Source organism: Arachis stenosperma, chromosome 4, assembly GCF_014773155.1.
Source record: "Arachis stenosperma cultivar V10309 chromosome 4, arast.V10309.gnm1.PFL2, whole genome shotgun sequence".
NCBI classification, from domain to species: domain Eukaryota; kingdom Viridiplantae; phylum Streptophyta; class Magnoliopsida; order Fabales; family Fabaceae; genus Arachis; species Arachis stenosperma.
The window spans coordinates 1120500-1143404 of record NC_080380.1 but is presented as its reverse complement, the minus strand read 5'-3'; the positions used below and the strand labels follow the sequence as shown (position 1 = coordinate 1143404).

Here is a 22905-nt window from a genome sequence, read left to right as displayed (position 1 = left end):
ATTAATATTTTTTAATAAAAATAAGCTTTTAAAAATTTTTGTTGTGTTTTGCGGATATATTCGATACCCAATTCGGTCTACAAATGTGCGGATATTGGATTCAATCCGATAATTTTTGTGCGGATCGGATCAAAATTTTGGCAATATTTGATTCGATCCGATCTGCGTTCATCCATATAGTAGATGATAATGAAGATGAAGTGGAAGAGAAGGACAATGATGATGGGAATTGGGAACTTAAAAAAAAGGGCAATTTATCCAAATAAATAAATTTGGTGAAAGCTTTACTCAAATACACAAAATATATTTCACTTACGTTTTTGTGCAATTTCCACTTTATGTAAACCGTGGTAAGCTACCACGGTTTCTGATTATAACGTAAACCGTGGCAAGCTACCACGGATTATGCTTTTTTGTTTTGTGTGTAAACTGTGGCAAGCTCCGACAGTTTACAAAGAGGGAAATATAACCAGAAACCGTGGCAAGCTCCCACGGTTTATGTAGGGGGAATTTTAATCCTAAACCATTTATTTTAAAGTGTTTTATTGCATCAATGTGGTATCATTTAGACTGCGCATGATAATTGTGACCGAATACATGTATATAATAGAAGTCTGAAATACATAGAAGATAACATATTAGACAATTCTCAAACCTTTTTAACTATCAAATACATGGCAGATAATAAATTACAGAAGTCTGAAATACATAAGGCTAAATAGCATGCGAAGAACATAAACTAATATAGGGACCGGACATGACAATATGACATAACTAATCAGAATCCTCAATGGTGTCGCTGTCATCATCGTCGAACTGACCGAGCAGGTGACCTTCGGTGCCACACAATGGAGGACGCCTCACCCTCCTAGGTCTCTGCTCTGCCGCTGGTCCTGAGGGCTGTGCGGGAACGCCGCTGAATGCTGAGGCTGGGTCCCTCCTAATGGGATCCATGGGTCAGTCGGAGATGCTGCAGGCTCGTTGAGGTCAACGGCCAACTGAGGAAGAACATCGTAAGTCTGTGGCTGCGGATCAACAAACTGGGGCTGGTCGTCAGGCATCTATGGCCTATAATGGGTCCCATCATCATCCATGAGCATGTCTGCTATATCCCTATAGAACTTTGACTCAGTAACAGGATCATCGATATCCATCCCAACAGCCGCGGTGGTATACCCAGCAAACGCATCTGGGGCGACATGCCCAAAGAGCTGAGAGCTGCTACCCACATCGTAGGTCGGCTGATCCATAGCTGAGGCTAAACCAACTACATCCTCACCAACACCATGCTGAGTGCCCTGATCATCAACGGAAGGTACTCTACCTCGAGCCCCTCCACGGCGTCCCGCCCTGCCTGTCGTCTGCCTCTACGTCGAGGAACACAAAAATCCGCCGCATCTCCATCATCAGCTCTAGGGATGTCCTCATCTAAACGGTCAGCCAGCTCTTGCCACTCTCGATCCGTGGTAAGGGTGCCTATACGCCGACGCCGATCGGCTCGCCTGTTATCTGGTCTGTCGTAAACGTGCACTCTAGGAGGTGCCTGCGACGACCCTCTGTGACGAGCCTCCTCAGTCAACACAATCGGCCTAGGATCCTGAAATGCAACATCTTGGGATAGGAATCTGTGCGCCACACGACACCACCACTCCAGGTAGTCTGATGATGGACCGAGATCAAGGACTCGATCGACCCAGATGACTGAATGAAGTCGGTTCTCCCAATGCTGATGCCACTCCCGATAATAGGTGGGGAACCACCTGTCCCCACCCCTGCCATCCTTCGCATGTAGCCAATCTATGTTCAGAGCTGGCTCAAGGAGATGCTGAAGACCGCCAAACTGCGGCAGAACCCGGTCGACCTGATGCCACTCAATCGCAGCAAAATATATCAGGCTAGTGACGACCGTCCATAGCCTACGGTGCTCGTCGGCTAGTATCTCCGGGTGAATAACAGCACCAACCTCGGCAGAAGAATAAGGCTCCCACACAAACTGTATCGAAATAGTAAGGATTTCGTTAGAGCACGACACTAAACATAAACCACTGAAACTAAGAGCAATAACTAAATGACTTACATCGTGGACACGCAATCGATCCAACGAAAGGCGTGCAGACACTAATTTCTGATCCCCTGGATCGTTCCTCGGCATAAACGTAGCCCACCTACAATTTTAATTGAAATCATGTCATTTCTAGAAATAACACATCATGTTGAATAACTTGTGAACCGAAAATAATAAACTGTACCTGGAGGCAAGAGAAAACCCGAATACATCAAACCCACTAGGCCTCAACGTGGGAAACCTCCAGAAAATCCAAGACTGTAGAAGCTGTAGCGGCCCGGCCAAGTTAACAACGTTTTTGAAGTCGTCCAACGATGCCAAATAAGGCAACCAACGAAGGTGGACCCGGTTTGCATTTTTGTCCGCAAACAGCTGAGACGACAATAGCATCAGAATATAAGCACGTGCGTATATACGCACGGTCTCATCAGTAGCATCTGCTGGGAGAACCCGGAACCTCTCATGGAACCATGTGTAGCACACTGTCATCTGCTTGACTTTATTCTATGGAGGTAACTCCCCAAACAACTTGTGGAACCATATCCATGCTGGTCTACTCTGCTCCATCAGATTCTCAAACTCATTCAGGCACCCGCTGACGGGCTCACCATCGATCGGCAAACCCAGTTGATATGCCACATCTTGCAAAGTAATACTGCACTCACCAAAGGGCATATGGAAGGTATGCGTCTCAAGACGCCACCGCTCAATAAATGCGCTAAGGAGAGGCTCATCAACCCAGAACCACTGGCTGTTCAGCCTAGCCAAATGATACAAGCCCGCCGTCTCCAGGTAGGGTATAATCCGGTCGTGCAAGGGCATATTCTGTTGTCTCCTAACGCCGCTAATCACCCTAGCAGGCTGCAAAATGTGGGCAACAAAATCCCTCAACATACGACCATTACTAATAACATCAGACGTAATTTATAAAAAATTATTACAAGCCTCACATTGTTTTTCTTAATTCCCTAATTATAGCAATAACAGTTATTATAATAATAAGCGGTCCAATTCTAACAAAATCTAAAAGTAACAATAATAACTACCATTATCATAAACGAGGATAACAATAATGATAATAACAATAACACTACTAATACTATGCACTCACAATAACAACAAAAATTAAATGTAAAAAAATAATTTTACTAACAATAACCATAATAATATCAATATTTATATAAATAGTAATAATAAGAATATTAATAATAATAATAATAATAATAATAACTAACCTCGGTGTCGATGTATCCAGCCACGTGAGCGACGCCATTTAATTGGTACAAGCGATCCTCATCCTCCATGCTCCACCAACTAAACCTCTTTCCAACCTTCTTTACTTTCCACAGATTCTCTCAAACCGACAACCCCCAAATTTTGCTTTGTGTCACAAATGATCCGTGAGAAGCTTCAGCAGATTATGTATTTATAGGCACTCACACGTAAACCGTGGTAACCCATAGCGGTTTACGTTCAGCTCGCATTCTTCATAAACCGTGGGAGTTTGCCACGGTTTATGGTTATATTTTCCTCTTTGTAAACCGTGGGAACTTGCCACGGTTTACACACAAAACAAAAAAAGCATAATCCGTGGTAGCTTGCCACGGTTTACGTTATAATCAGAAACCGTGGTAGCTTACCACGGTTTACATAAAGTAGAAATTGCACATAAACGTAAGTGAAATCTATTTTGTGTATTTTAGTAAAACTTTAACCAAATTTATTTATTTGGGTAAATTGCCCTAAAAAAAAATAGTAATTATTATTTTTTAATTTCAAAAATTTATTTTTTGTAAGAATAAATTTGTCTCTTTAGGATAAAAATGATAATTTTATAACGTTTTGTAACGTTACAGATGATATTAATAAAAGAAAAATATAAAAAATAATTTTAATTTTGACCAAAGATTTTAAAGACGAAAAAAATACCTAACTCTTAAATAAAAATGATTTATTTGATTTTATTTCTCCATTTGAAATGTTTATTTCTTTTGGTCAAGCTTTTTGAAATGTTAAACTCTCCTTGTTTTATTTTATTTTATTTTTATTGAATCTCTCTTATTCATTATTTGTTTTATTATTTTTGGTTAAACGAGTCTAATCCATTTTTTTACCCAATTTTTTTCTGGGCTTATAACATTTACACACGATATATTATAAACTAATAAATTACTTTTTATTAATTTAAGAATTAATTATAAAAATTATTTTATTTTATTAAACTTTTTAATAATTTACGAATTATGTTAAAAAAAAAACTCCTAATGAATTTATTACCTTGACCGAGCCCCTTGCCACTAGCTTTAATCTTTGACTCTAAAAAAAATAACCCACGATAAATAAAAATGGGGCCGTGCACTCACGCGCTAGTCGGTAGCTGACTAGTAACTAGTTATCCCCCTCCCCGGTGTTGGACGAATGCTTCGCGTCAATTGACATCACAAACCCTAAATTCTATCTTCTCAAACCCTGACGGAATCATCACAAAATCGCTGCTTGCTGCTTACTCCTTACTTCTCTTCCAAATTGGAGCAATTCTCTGCCTCTTCACTCCACCATGGTCAGTTTCATCTAACACTCACTCAACCCTTTTCTTTTAAACCGTTTTGCCTGTGTCACGTTCTGATACAATTGTTTCGGTTTTCAAAAGTACTATTCCAACACCAAAATCAGTATCTAAAATCAGCTAATAATATATTTGTGTATAAATATATGTGATTTAATTTATTTTTAATCCGTATTATATTTCAACATGTATTTTGTTCTAGTAGTTGACTTTGGTGGCTGATTTTTGGTGTACACGTAGTAAAATCGGTCAGTTTTAGGAAGTTACTGAAATTTCTATACTGTTTCTGTTTCTGTTTATGTCTGTTTTGTACAGTCGAGTCGGAGCGGGAGGGAGCGGATTAGGAGGGATTACCCTCCAAGAAATGAGGATAGGGACAGTGGTGCTATGGGGCGAGGCAACAGCAGTAGTGGCAAGAATCCCCCATCCAGGCACCTCTGGGTTGGGAACCTGTCCCACAACATTGTGGAGGACGACCTTGCTCATCATTTCTCACAGTTCGGGCCGCTGGAGACTGTCGCCTTCCAGCCCGGCCGCTGCTACGCCTTTGTTAACTTCAAGAGGGACCAGGATGCTATTGATGCCATCAGAGCACTGCAAAGTTTTCCTCTTGCTGGCAACACGCTTAGGATCGAGTTTGCGAAGGCGGTCAGTCTTGCCCACCTTTTACTGCTTGTTACTTTTCCAGATGATTGTTATTTTTGTGTATATGTATATGTGCCGGAAATTCAGTTCAGTTCATTTAATGGCGGCCATACTAGTGGCTTTAGATATGGGAATAAAACACTCTAGTCACCGCTGTCCTTGTAAGATAAGGTTCAACGTTCAATCCATTACATCAAAGTGCTCCAAAATATGCACATTTACAGCCGAGACAAAACCATGGTGGGGAGGTTACTTCTTTCCATGTTTAGTCAATAAGTCACTCCAACTTTTCTGATAATGAGGAATACTACATCTAGATGGACCAATGCATCCAGCAATCAGCTACTACCCTTTCCACAAGTCCTGCATTGATTTTCCATATTACTAAGCTGTGTCTCGGGGAATGGGTTAAGAAATGTTTAAGCTGCCCTCTTGTTTACTGAAGTCTAAATATCTTTAGTTCCAAATTCATTGTGATTTTGCACTCTTAACAAATTCATTTCCCAAGGTGGAAGTCTGAAAAAATGGGTGGAGTATATTGTACCTAATACATTGGATCATTTTGTTTTGGGTAAAACCATAGGGCTTCAACTATTGGAGTCAATCCTATTCAAATATTTGAGATCTATAAGGGGTGTGGCTCCTCCAGCACCTGTTTTTCCATATCTAAGACTCGAACCCAAGACTATAGGTTAACTGGTTAAGGGGAACAAGTTGCTGTTACTCAAACCAACATCAAATCAATTAAATAGCATAAATACTTGAGAGTTAAGATGAAATTTAATTCTAACTTTCTAAGTAAATATTGCACAAATGAAAAATTTGAGTTGCCCATATGGTTGAATTAACAAGTCTATACGAAATAAGGATTTTATTGATGATATTTCTTATGTCTAGTTGCTAAATTCAAAGTGATGTTTTTACCTCACTTTGAGTTTCATATGCCACAAAATGTCAACCTGCTATGCTTTATAATTGTTGTAAATAACATGGAACAAAATTACCTGGAAAAGAGGAATGCAACTTCACAAAGGTTGGCTTAAAAGGAGATTATATTGTAGGGAAATTTAAGAAACTAAAACTACAAGAAGGTTCATCATATGTGGAGTATGAGTAGAGTAACCTAGTTAGCACATTATTCAATTTTGAATAAGATTTGGTATTTCCATCAATGGAATAAGGGAAATGAAAAGCAACATAACATCGTATTTGAAAATTGAAACTGGTTGTAGCTTTTCATTTCATTGGTTATTTATCTTAAGTATTTTACTATTATCTAGCTCCATTTATGTATACTGTACTCTAATAAAATATTAAAGAATCAGACAGTTTTTAAGAACAATTGAATTCTCATTTCATTATAATCCTATGCTAACAATCCTAATCTTTTCCAATGGGGGGTTGGAATGGATTATATGCTAGTGCATAGTGGTTTAGTGCCATGGAAGACATTGAAAGAGAGTCATTTAGAAGAAGTCATATATATCTCAAATGAAGTTGCAAGACATCCATTTCGATAATAATGTCTCCATTTTCAGTTTAAAGGATATAGTGCAGCAAAATCTGCAGGGGAAATCTGAGTTAAAAAATTTAAACCAGTTCACTTATCCAAAAATGAAGCAACAAGTGATGATATCTGTTCATGTGTTTTACTGTTAGCAAACTTCCTCTTCACACAAGAAATGCACTTGTGTGGGCAAAAGTTGACATGCATGAACTACAATTGTGAAGTTGTAACTGCTATCTTTGGGTTTCCTTTGCAAAGCCATCCTGGCTTTACACTCCTACAGACCTGTCAATTTGTTTGCAAGGTTTTACCCTTCTATTATAATTGCCATATACATATTCCATATTTAACTTATCATCCGGACCTTTCATTTTCCATTTACTTTGATAATGGTTGTTGCCAATTAAGACCTGATTTAATGCTGGCCAGACTTAAGATACAAACAATATATTGAAGAAGTGATGAAATGTGATAAAGGAAAGTGCAAATCTGAATATGCTCCCAACACTGTACTTCAATATAGGGAAAGGCATGAAAAATCCCAGTTCTCTTGATAAAATACATGTTCTGATTAATCATTTGGTTATAGATTTTAGTGTATGATTAGTTATAGTTATTCGTCTAGCATCCAATAGCTTTTGCAAATATTATGGGGAAATTCATTTGAGTTATATTATGGTGCAGTTGGAATATGATGTTCATTGCTAAATCCAGTAACTGATTATGCTTTCCATGCCCAGTCATAGAGCTGAATTAAAACTATTGATATTGGGGATTAAACTGTAAATTAAACCACAGCTACTTGCTGTTAGTGCCTTCTGTTGTAATCCCTGTTAAGTGGGGAGTGAGAAACCTGAATCACCATAAAATTATTTTTGCTAAAGATTGCTGATGAACCATCAATCCAAACATGTCATCTGCCTAGTCTTAATATAGCTGGCCTTAGCTATTTTACGGCTTACGGCATCCCCCACTACTAGCCTCACACTACTGCTCAATGGCTGAAATCACTTGCTTCAGTCAACGCCTTAATACTTGAAGCAAGAGAACACAATCACAGGTCATACATGTTGAGATTGGTGGCTGGTGATTCCATGATGATGGAAACTAACAAATATTTTATCTGACACAGCCCCCATTCATTTTCACCACTGTCCCCGTATCAGCAATGACAACTTAGGCATCAAAGAGTTAAGCTGATAATGTGGACACCTTGGGAATGATAATAATTGCATGTTGCTTGTACAGTGGTACTATAACAAGGAGGTTATTATGTTTGGTGTTAGAGACAAGGAGTGATTGGTGTTGGCGAGGATCTGATAAAGTGTTTCTAGAAGGGGTTTCATCATTTGTGTGAGGATTTTCCCCCATTCTGGGTGCTGATGGCTTGTGGCTTAATAGATGGAAGATGGTGTGTGTGGACAACTATTTTCCACAAACACAGGAAGAGAAAGGGAGAGATGCTACACCTTTTGAACCAATGACTTTTGGTGTATAGATATTCCACACTAGATAAATGAGTGAGATTAAATGATGTGTGAGACAGCTTAGTTCACAAATAGTACAGCAGAAATACCACCCTTGCTGCGAATAACTAAGTAATACTAATAAGAGATCACTGCATAAGATGGTATTGATGTAAAGAAATCACTGTATAACACTTGTAAAGCACAGCAAAGCTGAACAAAAGGTTGCACTAAATAAGTAAATATCCATGGATACCCATCTCTAAGAATAACAATGTTTTGCACCAAATCAAACAAGTTTTCCATAGATGTCCGGTCAAACTTAAAACTTTGATTAACAATGCTCTTCTTCTATCAAAAACAAGAAATTACTGTGTTCCCTATCCATTTCTTCTTACGGCTTTGCTCAAAATATTAAAAATGCTGTTTAATTTATTAACCATCTAAAAAAAAAGAAAACAGAAAAGCGAAAAAGAAGAGTAATCCCCTCCAAATGGATGTTGTCTGTGTTCAGCACAAATAAACAACGAGTGTGCATGTTCTGCCTGAGCTGAAAAATCGTCGTCACAATTAAGAACTAATAAACATTGAGACATTCTGCAAAGGATTCTTTTGCAACGTGCATCCAAGCCTGTAATCTGCTGGGAGAAACAGCTTCAGTTTCCAATTAATCTGCTCGATTGATTCAAATCTTACAAGAGCATCAGTGTTCATAATACAAGTTCAGTATTTAGCAACCTCATATTTAGCGATTATGGTGATCTAATCCGTCCAAATTGAATGAACCTTTTATTTTGTCAGTGATCAGTTGTCAACTATATGGTTTCATTTGATAAATATGCACCATATTCATTAAAATGTGATATTATCTGCTGCTATCTTGCTACTTCAGTCCCTGAGAATATTTAGCTTCTCAGCCTCAGGGTCCTGATATGGATGTGATAATCTGAATAATCCTAACTCGTTGCAATTATATGGAAAGAAGAGATATCTTAAACTTGTGGAAATGCTACAGAAGCCAAGTCAATCAAAGAACTGTATTGCCTGCATATTGTCATTCCATGTTAGCCTATTTGCTTCAAAACCTGCAGAGCAAACAATCAAATACTTAGAAAGCATGAATTTTTCTGTTCTTGTCCAAATAAAGTCCTTGACTAAGGGACCGAGTCAAAATTGGATAGAATGATTTGTTGGAAAGCACACCTCATCGATCCGAATACGGCAGTGTGAAACTGTCATGCATGGGATACGGATGATTTGAGTACACTCAAGTTATAGCAATTCTTTATAGCATTTTGTACTTTGATTCTCTATCATTGAATTTAAATTCGTACAAAAGTTTAAAGTCCCAAGTTTATCATTTAATTCAACATTCTATACAGATTTAATTTGCCTTAATTGGAGATTTATTCTTTTTCCTGGAAGGAAGAGAAAGGGGAAGGGATGTTAAAGAGTTTCCCATTCGTTATTAATAATTCTTGACTTCATGATGTTATATTGAATATTGATATATGACCTTTATAATTTTCATCTTCTGATGTGAGCTTGGTTATGGAATTCTTAATTTCCCTTTTTAAGGATCAAAACCAAAATGCTAGGAATGATAGTTTATATGCTTAATACAGGATAAGCCAGTGACAACAGCAAGAAATGAACATTACTCACGGGATGAACGAAGCTCCTCATTTAGGGGATCACCTCCCTCCCAAAGGGACTTTAGAGGACGCCATGGTAGCCCCCCTCAACCGGTTTATTCGGAGAAATCCAAACTGAGTGATAAAAGTCCAGAACCCAGTGAGATATTGTGGATTGGATTCCCTTCTTCTCTGAAGGTGGATGAATCCATTTTAAGAAAGTCATTTTCTCCATTTGGTGAGATAGTGAAGATTACTGCATTTCCAGGTCGTACTTATGCCTTTGTTCGCTTTCGGAGTATTGCGTCAGCACGCAGAGCAAAAGATACTCTGAACGGAAAATTATTTGGAAATCCCCGTGTACATATTTGTTTTGCCAAGAATGAAGCAGGTCCATCAAGTAGTGGGAGGAGCTCATATAATGCTCCACATTCTCCACTTTACAGATCCAGTGGCCGTGAAGGATCAGCTGAGGACCTCAGGCTGGAGAGGAGCTTCAGGGAAGACCATAACATTAGTTCACCAAACTTCCTCACAAATTGGGATCCCGGAGATTCTGATGCTTATGATTTTAATAGGGGCTCATCATGGGTTAGTGGAAGAAACACATATGAGAAAAGAAAAGTTGGCGAGAAAGGAACTCCACCAGGATTTGGATCATCACATGAAATTCATGAATATATGAGTGTTCCTTCTAGAGAAAGACATGGATACCTGGGGGATTTGCCACAGAGGTTTCCTGAAAAGGGTGCATTCTTTGAAGATTTCCGGACGTTGCCAGAAGATGTTTACTATCTACGCGAGGCGAAAAAGCGGAAGACCAGTTCTCCTCCTCCGGACAGAGAGCTTCCGGAGTATCCTTTCTCTGAGTTAGAAAGACAGAAAGGTGTTTTCCCACGGTTATCTGGTTTCTGCCAACACGAATCTTTTAATAACGACGATGGAAATGTTGCTTACAGACAGACCCTTGATTACCCACCAAATTCACCTATGGCTTCTTTAGATAGACATGAAGGCTGGAAAACTTATGATAGTTTTCAAATGGGTCATGGTGCTCTGCAATCGGATTTTGTATATAAGAAAAGATTTTCATCTGAACCTGATAATTCGTCTTTAACTGAGTGGAACTGGGAAGGAACTATTGCTAAAGGTGGAACCCCTGTTTGTCGCGCACGCTGCTTCCCAGTGGGGAAAGCCCTGGATATGATGTTGTAAGTACAGACTATTCTGTGTAAAATATATTTTTGTAGTTCAGAATGTCTTTCTATTGATTAACTGGTCAAATTGTACTTAGAATTTTATGAGACAACCACTTTTGACGAAAATAAAGCATAGATATGTTATGGTTGAGAAAAAAGAAAATGCCTCTATTACATAAGATAGATTCTTGTTAATCCATTTGCCGTCCCTATGCTTATGGCATCTGTCTTCTTTAGGATTGTGCAACTTCCCCTCTCCTTGAGCATTTGATTACCTGACAACTTGCTGATAACTATTGTATTTAATATTTTATTATGCATATTTCATAGGGAAAATTGAATTTGACTTTTAACCAATTGATCATGATCATGCGCTGTATTCATCAGTTTATTTTTACCATTGAAGGCTTGTTTTATGCCGGAGTTCTGTTGGATTCTTATACTCTGGGTTTCCCTTGTTTTTCAATTTACTCTGTTTTCTAAGCCATTCATGCCACACGGCATAAGTCGTTTGGTGGTGACTGGTTCAGGTTTTAAAATCCAGCGGGTTAGACTTCAGTTGTTGCTTGCTGTGGTTGTATCCTTTATGAATAACTTTCAGCTTTCAGCTAAAAGCTAATTCCTACTAAGATTAGTATTATTACTGTCGATAATGATGGGTTTAGTATACAAAAATTATTAAATTTATGAATTTAAGACTGAAGAAAAGAGGCAATAAACAGCTGGATGAATACAACCATACAACCAGAGCACAACACTGAACATTTTATTTTCTTTTTCTCCTCACAATTATTTTAAGTTAGATATTAATATCAATACATTTATTTCAGACCGGAATTCTTGGATTGCACTGCCAGAACTGGTTTAGACATGCTCTCAAAGCATTATTACCAAGCAGTTGGTGTTTGGGTTGTTTTCTTTGTGCCTGGAAGTGATGCTGATATTGAATTCTACAATGAATTTATGCATTATCTGGAGGAAAAGCAGCGTGCTGCAGTTGCTAAGTTGGATGATAAGACCACCTTATTTCTTGTACCTCCATCAGATTTCTCGGAGAAAGTGTTGAAGGTACCTGGGAAATTGAGCATATCAGGAGTTATTCTTAGACTGGAGATTCCTGGTTTAAATGATGGTCCTTTACATGTGCAAAGAGAAACAAACAATGAAAAACTGTTGCATTATAACGGGAATTCATTGTATCCAAAGCCATCATTCCCTTCAGTGCGTATTCATTCCCCATCTGTTTCAGAATTCGGTAGTTTTGGAATGAGCAATACTTCTTTCCTTGGAAATAAAATTGCTCCATCAGTTCCTGCGGTTGGCTTGTCTGAACCACATGGTGAAAGAAGCCTCGACTATCCACCTGTCCAGCAGCAGAACCCAAACTGGTTTTCTCACAATATGCAGAATTCAATCTCAACCCGAATACCACCGCAACTACCAAGTGGTTTTATCAAACCTACTTCTGAGGATGGCCGTGCCATGATTCCAAGGGCAGAGGCAGATGCAAACTCAAATCAACACAGCAGTGGAATATCTGGTATTCCTAACTGTAAGTCATCTCAGCTGGATTTGAGACCTGTGACTCCTTTGTCTGTGCCTGTGGGATCCCTGCAACCGGAACAGCTTGCACAACTAGCTGCATCTCTTCTTGAACAGCAGAGGCAATCAGGAAACTCTGCGAATGCATCTGCATCGAACGATCCTAGGCAGACCAACAGAGCTAGCATGCCCGACAGCTCATCCAGGTCATCCCAAAATTATGCAGTAGAAAACTTGGTGAATCCTGAAGACTCCACATCTCAATTTGGTCAAGCTCTACCGTTGCAAAAGCAGCAACAGGGGTCAAATGTGCCTCCATCGTCACATACGATTCAAAGAGAACCTCAAAGAGGGGTCAATGGGAATCAACAGGTGATAGATAGTAGCTTGCAGGAAGAAGCTGAAGCAGATCCGCAGAAACGTCTACAAGCAACATTACAGCTGGCTGCTGTTCTTCTTCAGCAAATCCAGCAGGGAAAAGGAAGCTAATCAAATAGGACGGATTGGATTTCAGTTTATGCTGTTACTTATGACAGTGTGATTCTAGTTGCGATAATGCAGTTCTTTCGCTATATCGTCAGCATTTACTGGGTTGTACCCTTTTTCGCTAGATTCTCTAAAGTAAGAAAGTTGGTAAAAGTGATAAAGTGATAAAGTGAAGAGTGAATTACCATTAATTTTGTAACGTTTATAGAATTTGTGCCCCACTATCTTAATTTAAGAGTGATTAGCTTCTCCCTTTATTACTTTACTAATTTCTATTTTAGAATATCTTGATCCTTTTGAAAATTATGCTTAGTCACCTTTTTTTTTTCTTTTGGATATTGTATGGATCGGGTCATAACCAGGACTGACCCGAAATCCAGACCCACTCACACAGACCACCCTACTCAAACTACCTCACCCTCTCACCACATTCCATCACCTAACGTGCTAAGAATCATTATAATTGGGTTTGGTCCAAATGATAGAAATAGACTAAGATACTATTATAAATAGGAGGGAAAAAAAATACTATTAGGAGATCGGAGTATATTGAAAAATGTAGACTTTTTTATCGTCTATTAGAATTTTTTTTCTCTCTTATTTATAATAATATCCAAAGTCTATTTCTATCATTTGGGCCAAACCCAATTGTATTCTTGTACTTATTATACTCTCATAAGCAGCCCTTCTTGTGAACTGGTTGAGAAGTAGGCCTTGTTGGTTGGTCCCGCAAACTACAAATTCTCACTGCGAAATCTTGTATCAGAATTCAGAAGATTTTTCTTGGTAAAGTTACTAAGATGATTTTGGATGGGAGAAAACTAGAGAACGGAAACTAGAGCTTGTTTTTTTTTTTTTTTGGTAAATGGATACTAGAGCTTTTAATTTTAGATAATACATCGAAAGGGGCCAACCGTATAAACATGGTACATTTAGAGTTTTTTTTTTCTTGGTCTGGGTCTCTTAGATGTGACCAACTACACACACAAACATTACAGGTACAGCAAAGTAAAATATATATATATATTAGGTACATTGGAGTAAATAACTATTTTGGCCCGAAAAATTTTGATTTTGACAAAATAATCTGTATAAAATGATAACGATAAAATAACCCTCCAACAAATATGTTCTAATGGACAAAATATCCAAATATTCGATCAATGGTTATTTTACTTAGTTAATCATTAAAATTTTTGCGAAATTATCAATTTACCATTACGTTCTCTCATAAAACTACTACCCTATCCTTTTTCTCTTCCCACCCCTCCCCTTTTTATCATCACCCATCATCAATTCTCTCTCTTCTAATCTTCGTCCTTTTTTTTTATCACCATTATCCACCACTACCAATTTTCTCACCCCAACCCATTCCATTCCACTGCCACCATCCAACTGTCGTTGCTTTGCACTCAATACTACCATCTTACAATTCCGTCACCATCAAATTTTTTCAATCGCTGCCATCATCATCATTGACTACCACTTCCACCTCCACTTATTTAAAATTTTTTCTTGCTATCTTTCTCTATATTTTCTGTCATTCTTTCTCTCCTTTTCAATTTTCAATTTATTTCTTTCTCTCAACTTCTGTTTTCCAATTTATTATTATTGATGGTGATGATGATAATTTTGGGTGTATGATGGTGATAAAAGAGTTAGAGTTAAGTGTTTGATACTAGCAAAGGATGTCGGGGTGGGGTGTGATGAAGACAGATAATATTGCCAATGGGTAAATGTGCGACAAATGAGGTGGATTGGTGGTAATGGGATGGGATATGATGGTATTGGTAGTAATTAATGATAGGAGGTAAATACTAAATTTGTATTGTTATTGACAAAATTTCATGAAAGATTTTAAAATTTGACGAAATCACTCATCCGTAAAAAGATGGCATCACAGTGAACAAAAATCGCTGATGTGGCCATCGTAAGAGAACTCCGATAATGGCAGAGAACTTCAGCGACGTTTTCGATTTTCTTCTTCTTCTTTGCCATGGCAGAAGGGGACGTAGCGACAAAGTGCTGCCATGGCCTTCTTCTTCTTCTTTTGCCATGACGGAAGGAGATGCAGCCGCAAGGTGCTGCCATAGCGGAAGGGATGCTTTTTCTTCTTCTTTGACATGGCAGAAGGGGATGCAACGACGAGGTGCTGCCATGGCAGAAGGGATGCGGAAAGGATGCAACGGCATGTTAAAGAAGAAGAAGCGGTGAACACGAAGAATTCGACGAGGTGCAGCGGCATGCCATGGCAGTCCTTTTCTTCAGCTGCCATGGCGAAAAGGCACGCGGCGGTGTGTTGAAGAAGTAGAAGCAGCGAACACGAAGAAGAAGGGAAACGTCGCCGGAGCTCTCTGCCCTCATCGGAGCTCTTTTCTGACGGCCACATAAGCGTTTTTCGTTCACTGTGACATCATTCTTTCACGGTTGGATGATTTTGTCAAATTTTAAATTTTTAGGGACTATTTTGTCAATAATAAAAGTCAGGTACCATTTTGTCATCGTCAAAATCTTTCGAATACCAATTTAGTATTTATGTCTAATGATAATGATAATAATGATGATTCCAACCATGACTGGGCAGTGACGGATGGAGTAATTCTTAGTGGCAGTGAGATTGGATAGGATAGAAGTTGATGATGATAAAAGTGGGTGAGGGCAGCAATATAAGGTGATGATAGTAGGATAGGAGAAGGTAAGAGTGATGTTGATGATATTTGAGAGAGAAAAAGATGAGGGTAAATTAGAAATATCATAAAATTTAACAGGTGACTAAAAAAATTAACTATTGACTAATATTTGGATCATTTTGTCAAACAGAACATATTTTTTGAGGATCATTTTATCATTATTATTTTATGGGATCCTTTTAACAAAATTGAAATCTTTCAGAAGGTAAAATAGATATTTACTCATTGCACGGCTTTAGTGTTCTACTGGTTTTTTTTTTCCAATTCATCAATATAGATGATCGACTGTCAAACAATGTAGGTTGTCAAATTAAACATAATATAATAGTTAAATATATTAATTTTATAGAATTCTGAAGTTAAAGATTACAATAAAAGATGAAGATTGAAAAGACATTAAAAAAAACAAAAGTACAAAATGTAAATGAAACTAAAAGAAAAGTTGAAAGAAACATTTAGTTTTTAATCTATTTGTGTGTTAAGATGTTTAGAGTATTTATTTGTTAAATAATTTTTAATATTTTATTTTAATCTTAAAATTTTTATTTATAGAGAATTTTAACAATTAAAAATTATAATTATATCTTATAACTATGAAGAATCGTTTTTTACAATCTTCTTTCTAGTTTTTTCTTTATTAAAAACTTATTCTTTTAAATACGAATGACTTTTAGAATTGTTCTAATCTACACTTGGAATGACAAAATAATATTTTTTTGCATTTGAAACTTGCTCGAAATCCAAACAACTTTACTTTGTTAGTTGTTATTTATCGAACACATTTGTCAAAAAATTGAATAATAATTTGTCGAAAATATTATTTTTGATATAACACTTAAATACCACAATATTGTTGGATCACAAGCCTTTAAAATTACTTTATCACCATTGTCATTGGAAAGATACTGTTGGAAAATTATAAAAGTTTCATTACGATAACGCATATGCTTAAAAATTTTGTTTGCGAGTCAAAAATAGCATGAAGTCTATTAAATATATCTCAACATTTGAAGTCAAGCAAAAGTTTGAAGTCAAGCAAAAGAAGTGAAAGTCATTCAGCTATTTGAAAGTTGTTGTAACCAGAAGTTCATACACATAAATCCAAAGAATTAAGGTTTGATGAATATAACCATAGGATTTGAGAATGTGCGACAACGAAAAAATCAATACAATATTACTTTTTATTTGATTTTTTTTGTTTTTATTTTTTTACGTAGACTACAAAAGTATTAGTTATATACTAGCTATATAGTGTATGACACACCCAGAAAAATGTTTTATATACCATAGTTATAATTTTAAAATCAGGACACTTTTTTCTTTTGCGTTAGAGACCTTTTTGCAAGTATTTCATCTATGGTGCTTGAAAGATTAGCCGACCTATAACTTTCTCCAGAAATAGCAATTCAACGTTACTCGGCATCTCAATAAGCGCGGACAGCTTATAGTTCGGCTACATCATCTCGGACGAAACACAACCAGCTTTTGCGTTTTTTTTTTCTTTCTTAATTTTGTTAGTTTCATCTTTTGATTTTTCTTTCGGCCAGAACTTATTGATAAATTAGATCATTTGAAAAAAAATTGTAAAGTAATTTTTTTTTTGGAAATTTTTATAATTTGTGAAAAAGGTTTTTTCATAATTAATTATTATTAGTGGTTATACTTAAATCCATTCCATATAAGTCCAGCTAACATTCTACTAATAGGTAAAAAGGGATTTGAAATTGAGCCACACGAGCTCGGTCTAATAATGCCAAAATCAAACCATACGACTTTATTCACATGGGTCGAAGTGACTTAGATACGGGTCTTTGTAACCCGTATCTGATCCGACTTGGGGAGCAAGCTAGATTCTTCTCCCACTACTTTAGTTATCACCTTTAAGTGATAATCAACCTGAAGTCCTGAACAAGGGAGATAAAATTCCATTCTATAAGGAAATAACCACTCATAATCTTCAGAAGTCATCTCCAAAAAACGACTAAGTCTTGTGCTGCTACTCTATAAATACCACAGCACTCAAGTATTTTTTCCAATCTAATCTCACCAAAATCCTGCTTAAACTCCTGCTGACTTAGGCATCGAAATTTCTTACAGGTACCCTAGACTACCATCCGGGAGAGGACGTCGGATAAACCACCATCCTGATAAACAAGTCGGAACTCTTATCCAAAGGAGTTTGGACCTCATGTTTAGGCCCAAATTCACCTTGGTTTCAGGTAACACCTCGGAATATTGGTACTGTTGTCGAAAAACCTGAAGAGTTACATTCTAAATGGCAGACAACGACAGAAAGAGATGACGAAATGGCCTTGGATTCTGGTTCTTACACCAGAAGTCATGATCAGAATCACCATTCCTCATCCATACCACCTCTTCTTCCTCCACATTCTCATAACCAGCATCGACAACCTTCTCTCCAACCTCGCCAACCCTCTCTGGCCTTAACTTCACCAACCCAAAAGTTGAAATCCACCATCCATATACCCTACACTGAAAGAGAGGGACGCAACACTACCAAAATTCTGGGGCTGGTGCACAACCATTTAGACTGGCTCCAGCGATTGGAGTACGAGCTAGCCTGACAGAAGGACATTGAGCACTAGCTCAGGAAGAAGATGCACTGTGAATGGAGGCTGACGAGAAAATAAAAAAGCTAGAAATGGAGTTAAAATAGAAGAGAGCTTGGGAAGCGGACGACCTTGACTACTACTATGGTGGAGAGGACCCATTCTTAGAGGCTATCATGTGGGCAGAAGTTCCAAAGAATTTTAAGAGCCCAAAAATGACCTTTTATGATGGAATTACCGACTCGAGGAACCACCTTAGCAATTTTAAAAGTCGGATGTATCTCGCAGGAGCATCTAATGTAACTCGATGTAAGACCTTCCCAACTACCTTTACCAAAACAGCGCTCAAATAGTTTAATGGGTTGCCACCCAGGCCAGTAACTTTCTTCGACGATCTAGCTTGTGTTTTTCTAATCCATTTCTTCAACCAAAAATAGAAAATGAAGCATGCTTCAAGTTTATTGGGAGTAAAACATGAAGTCGGGAAATTACTCTGAGCCGACATGGAAAAATACAACAAGGCCTGTATGGAGATACAACACCTGCCCACTGAAGCGGCTATCATGGGACTAATAAATGGTCTAAGAGATAGATAGTTCTCTTAATCCATCTCTAAGAGTCTCATTATTGGAAGTCTACAGGGACCTTTGCAACAAGAAAAAGCTCCTACCACCCCAACCTATCAAAAGCAAGAAAGGATGGAACAAGATGGAACATTGTGAATATCACCGTATTTATGTCTATCACACCAGTGACTTATGACCTCAAAAATGAAATAGAAAAATTGGCCTGTGATGACCAATTAGATAAGTATGTCGCTCCTACTTGGTTGGACCAACAAAAAATATAAGATTTAGGAGATAAAAGGAGTTTCCATGAGAAGGATAAGAACGAGGATCGAGAAAGGACCCTCTAAAGGTACATCCATGTGATAGCCAGAGAGTTCATAGCAGAAGGAACCTCCAAGTCATTTTGAAAGAGACATCTCAAGAAAGTTTATGAAGTTAGAGAAGAGATCGGGAGACTGAGAGTCTGACATTTCCAAAATTTTTTTTTACCAAAGAAGATGCTAAAGGAGTCATCCCGGGCCATGACGACTCGGTCGTGACCACTATGATATTGGCAAATGTAAACTTGCATCGGACCTTGGTAGATCAAGAAAGTTCAGCCAACATCCTGTTCAAGCCGGCTATCGAGAAACTCGATCTCGAGATCAAAGACTTGAAGGCCTATCCGAACACCCTATTCGGGTTAGGAAAGACCCCGATCCAACTGATGAGCTATATCAGCCTCTACACTACCTTCAGAAAAGGTCAGAGGAGCATTATTTTAAAGGTGGATTATGTGGTCGTAAATACACCAACAGCCTACAATGCCTTGATAGGTCGGAGTACCTTAAACTAACTCTCCACTATGGTCTAAAACCCCATCTATGCATGAAGTTTCCAATCAAGAATGGGATGTCACAGTAAAAGGAGATCAAACGTTATGAAAAAGCTGTTACAACAAAAGCTTGATCTTTAAAGGACAAAAAGCCAGAGGACTAATCTCCGTCCTTGAACTCAGAAGGCCAAGGAAAAAGGAACAGCTCCCACCACAATCTGAGGGCAAACTCAAAGAAGTTCAAATCAGAAAACACCTATAAAAGATCACCAGCATTAGGGAAAACTTACAAGATAATCTCAACAAAGCTTGTTTAGCTAGTACAAGATAGCGTATATCTCTTCGCATAGAAAGTCTCTGACATGCCAGGTGTCAAACTCAAACTCATGACTCATAAACTGGTAGTGTTTTTAGGATTTATGCTCGTTTAACAAAGAAGGAAAAAGCTAAGCGAAGAACGAGCTAAAACTCAGGTAGAGGTACTATTCATACCTGATCCACTAGATATAATCCCAATTCACATTCTACTAACAGGTAAGAAGAGATTTGAAATCGGGTTGCATGAATTCGGTTCAATAATATCAAACCCAAACCATGTGACTTTATCCACATGGGTTGAACCAACCTAGATATGAATCTATGAAACTCGTATTCGATCTAACTTGAAGGACAAGTTAGATGCTCTCCCACTACTTCGATTATCACCCTTCAAGTGATAACCAACCTGGACCTATGTGATGCTTACTCTGTAAGAGAATAACAACCTATAATTTTCATAAGCCATCTCTTAGAAATAACTAAATTTTCTATTGCCATCCTATAAATACCCTAGCATTTACGTATTTTTTTCCAATTCAATCTCACTAAAAATCTGCTTAAATTTTTGCTAACCACCACCGTTTAGGTGAGAACGTCGGATAAACCAACGTCCTGGCAAAAAAGTTGGAATTCTGATCTAAAAAAATTTAGACCTCATGTCCAAATCAAAATTCACCTTAATTTTAGATAACAATTCAAAATAATTAAATTTTTAGAACTAGTTAAATAAATAGTTTGTTGGCCCCGAAATTGATATTAAAATTTCAGTCTCTATTTTCAAAATTTTAATATTTTAGTACCTCAAAAAAGTAGATATACAAGAGATTGAAATATTTAGAAACGGTGACTGAAAATTTAATAACATTTTATATCTAAAATACTCTCATTTCAATTAATTAATTCTAACTTTATCTTTTGTGTAAATTAAATTAAAAACTTATTCTTATTTTAATATTTATCTTTCACTTTACACCAAACACAATACTAAAACTTATTTTAATTTCAATCTCGGTCTCTTTTCCAAGACATGTCACCGAAAATAATCAACCCTTATAATTACGAGAGAATTGGCGTAAAATCAAGTTGGATGTTACGAATGCACAAGGACTCTAACCCATAGCATATCATCTTTGGGGATGGAGTTCCTTTCCGTAACTCTTGCTAACTCCTTCCTATCTTCGTTACCATTTGTTCAATTAATGATTGTCTCTAATTATGTGCGAAACCCTCTCTTTTCTTTATTTTCTTGTCCTAATGGACCCGAATGTATTTCTTCTCTCAAGGAATAAATACATATCTACCTCTGGTAAAAGAACATTATTGTCTTACCAACCTCAATTAATTTGGAACTTATAAACTGTCTAACAAAATATAAATGAAAGAAAAAGAAAATAAAAGAGAACTTACAGAGCACTACGGCAGTATTGGGCCAAACCGTAAAATACATAGTATACATTATCAATAATTACCAAAAAATAAATAAATAAATAAATAATAAATAAATATAAATATATAAATTCAAAAGGAAACTAGTTTAAGGTCAACAATAAAGTAAATTTGACAGTTCTCGATATCAGTTTCATGTGAAATCGGCTTCGAACCTAATTTAATCTCTTGTTAAAGAGGGTACACTGGGCCACCGGCCTCGACAATTGCTCCCCAGCACTGGCCGGACACGTCATCAGGCTAGCCGGCGGCACCATGCAATTGTAAGACAAGCACAACGACGCCGTATCGGGCAATACAGTCCCCTCCTGAAACGGTATCCCCGTTAGGTAGTTATGCTGAAGGTACAATGTTCTGGTGCTACCGCGGCACATGCTCTTAACATACACCTCAGGGACCGTCCCAATAAATCGGTTGTTATTTAAGAACAAGCTTTCCACGCCATCGAAAACCGTTGATAGTTTCCCGCTGAGTGAGTTATGGCTGAGATCAACGGTCGATCCTTCACCGTACGATGGGGACCAGATCAACGGACCGTTATCACCGGGACTTTGCGGAAGGTGACCGGAGAGATTGTTCCGTTGTAGGAAGAGAGAGGAGAGCGTTGGCAAGTAGAAGAGTTGGGCCGGGATGGGCCCACTGAAATGATTCATGCTCAGGTCTAGAAACTCCAACTCTGAGAGTGAGTCCAAGCCGTTGCTGAGTGGACCCCACATTTGGTTTTGCGAAACGGATAAGTAACGGAGTGATGACGGCATCCACGGCGGTAACGTCCCGGTGAGCTTGTTGTTCTTCAGATCCAAATGGAGTAATGGCGAGGAAACGGTTTGCGGGAAGTCTCCGGTTAGTGAGTTGGAGGCTAGGATGAGGACTCTGAGTTGCGGCAACTCGGTGAGACTCGGTGGGATAGACCCGGCGAGTTGGTTATTACTCAGGTCGAGGGTGTGGAGGGTTTTGAGAGAGGAGAAGATTGAGGGTATGGCCCCTGTGAAGCGGTTGTTGGATAAGGAGATGACTCGGAGTTTGTTGAGTTGACCGAGTTCCTGGGGAATAGAACCGGTGACGATTCCAGGTGAGAGGATGAGCTGGGTCAACTCGGTGAGAACGGAGATGGATGGTGGGAGTGAGCCGGCGAGGCTGAGTGAGTTGGCGCCAAGTGAAAGTATGGTAACTCGGTTGAAGGAGCAGGTAACGCCGGAGAAGGAGGAGCAGGGATCTGGTGCGGTGAGGTTCCAGGTGGAGAAGAAAGGCGTGGTGGGAGAGACGTCGGTGAGAGTATTCTTGATTGAGAGAAGGGCTTTGAAATCAGTGGGATCCAGAGATTGGGCTGAAAGGAGAAAAAGGTGGGACACCAGAAGGAAACTGTAACAATAATGTGGTGTGGCCAT

At 38.2% G+C, this 22905-nt stretch overlaps 2 protein-coding genes across 2 annotated transcripts; one reads left to right on the top strand and one right to left on the bottom strand.

Moving 5' to 3' along the window:
- The first annotated feature begins 4452 nt into the window (after positions 1 to 4452).
- Positions 4453 to 13370, top strand: LOC130973655 (flowering time control protein FPA). Its single transcript, XM_057898272.1, has 4 exons — positions 4453 to 4625; positions 4947 to 5279; positions 9875 to 11094; positions 11913 to 13370. The coding sequence occupies exons 1-4, from the start codon at positions 4623 to 4625 to the stop codon at positions 13111 to 13113; spliced, it is 2757 nt and encodes a 918-aa protein (XP_057754255.1). The 5' UTR covers positions 4453 to 4622; the 3' UTR covers positions 13114 to 13370.
- An 8246-nt stretch (positions 13371 to 21616) lies between these two features.
- LOC130973895 (leucine-rich repeat receptor-like serine/threonine-protein kinase BAM1) lies at positions 21617 to 22905 on the bottom strand. Its single transcript, XM_057898582.1, has one exon. It carries the CDS (start codon positions 22903 to 22905, stop codon positions 21673 to 21675), a length of 1233 nt encoding a protein of 410 aa, XP_057754565.1. The 3' UTR covers positions 21617 to 21672.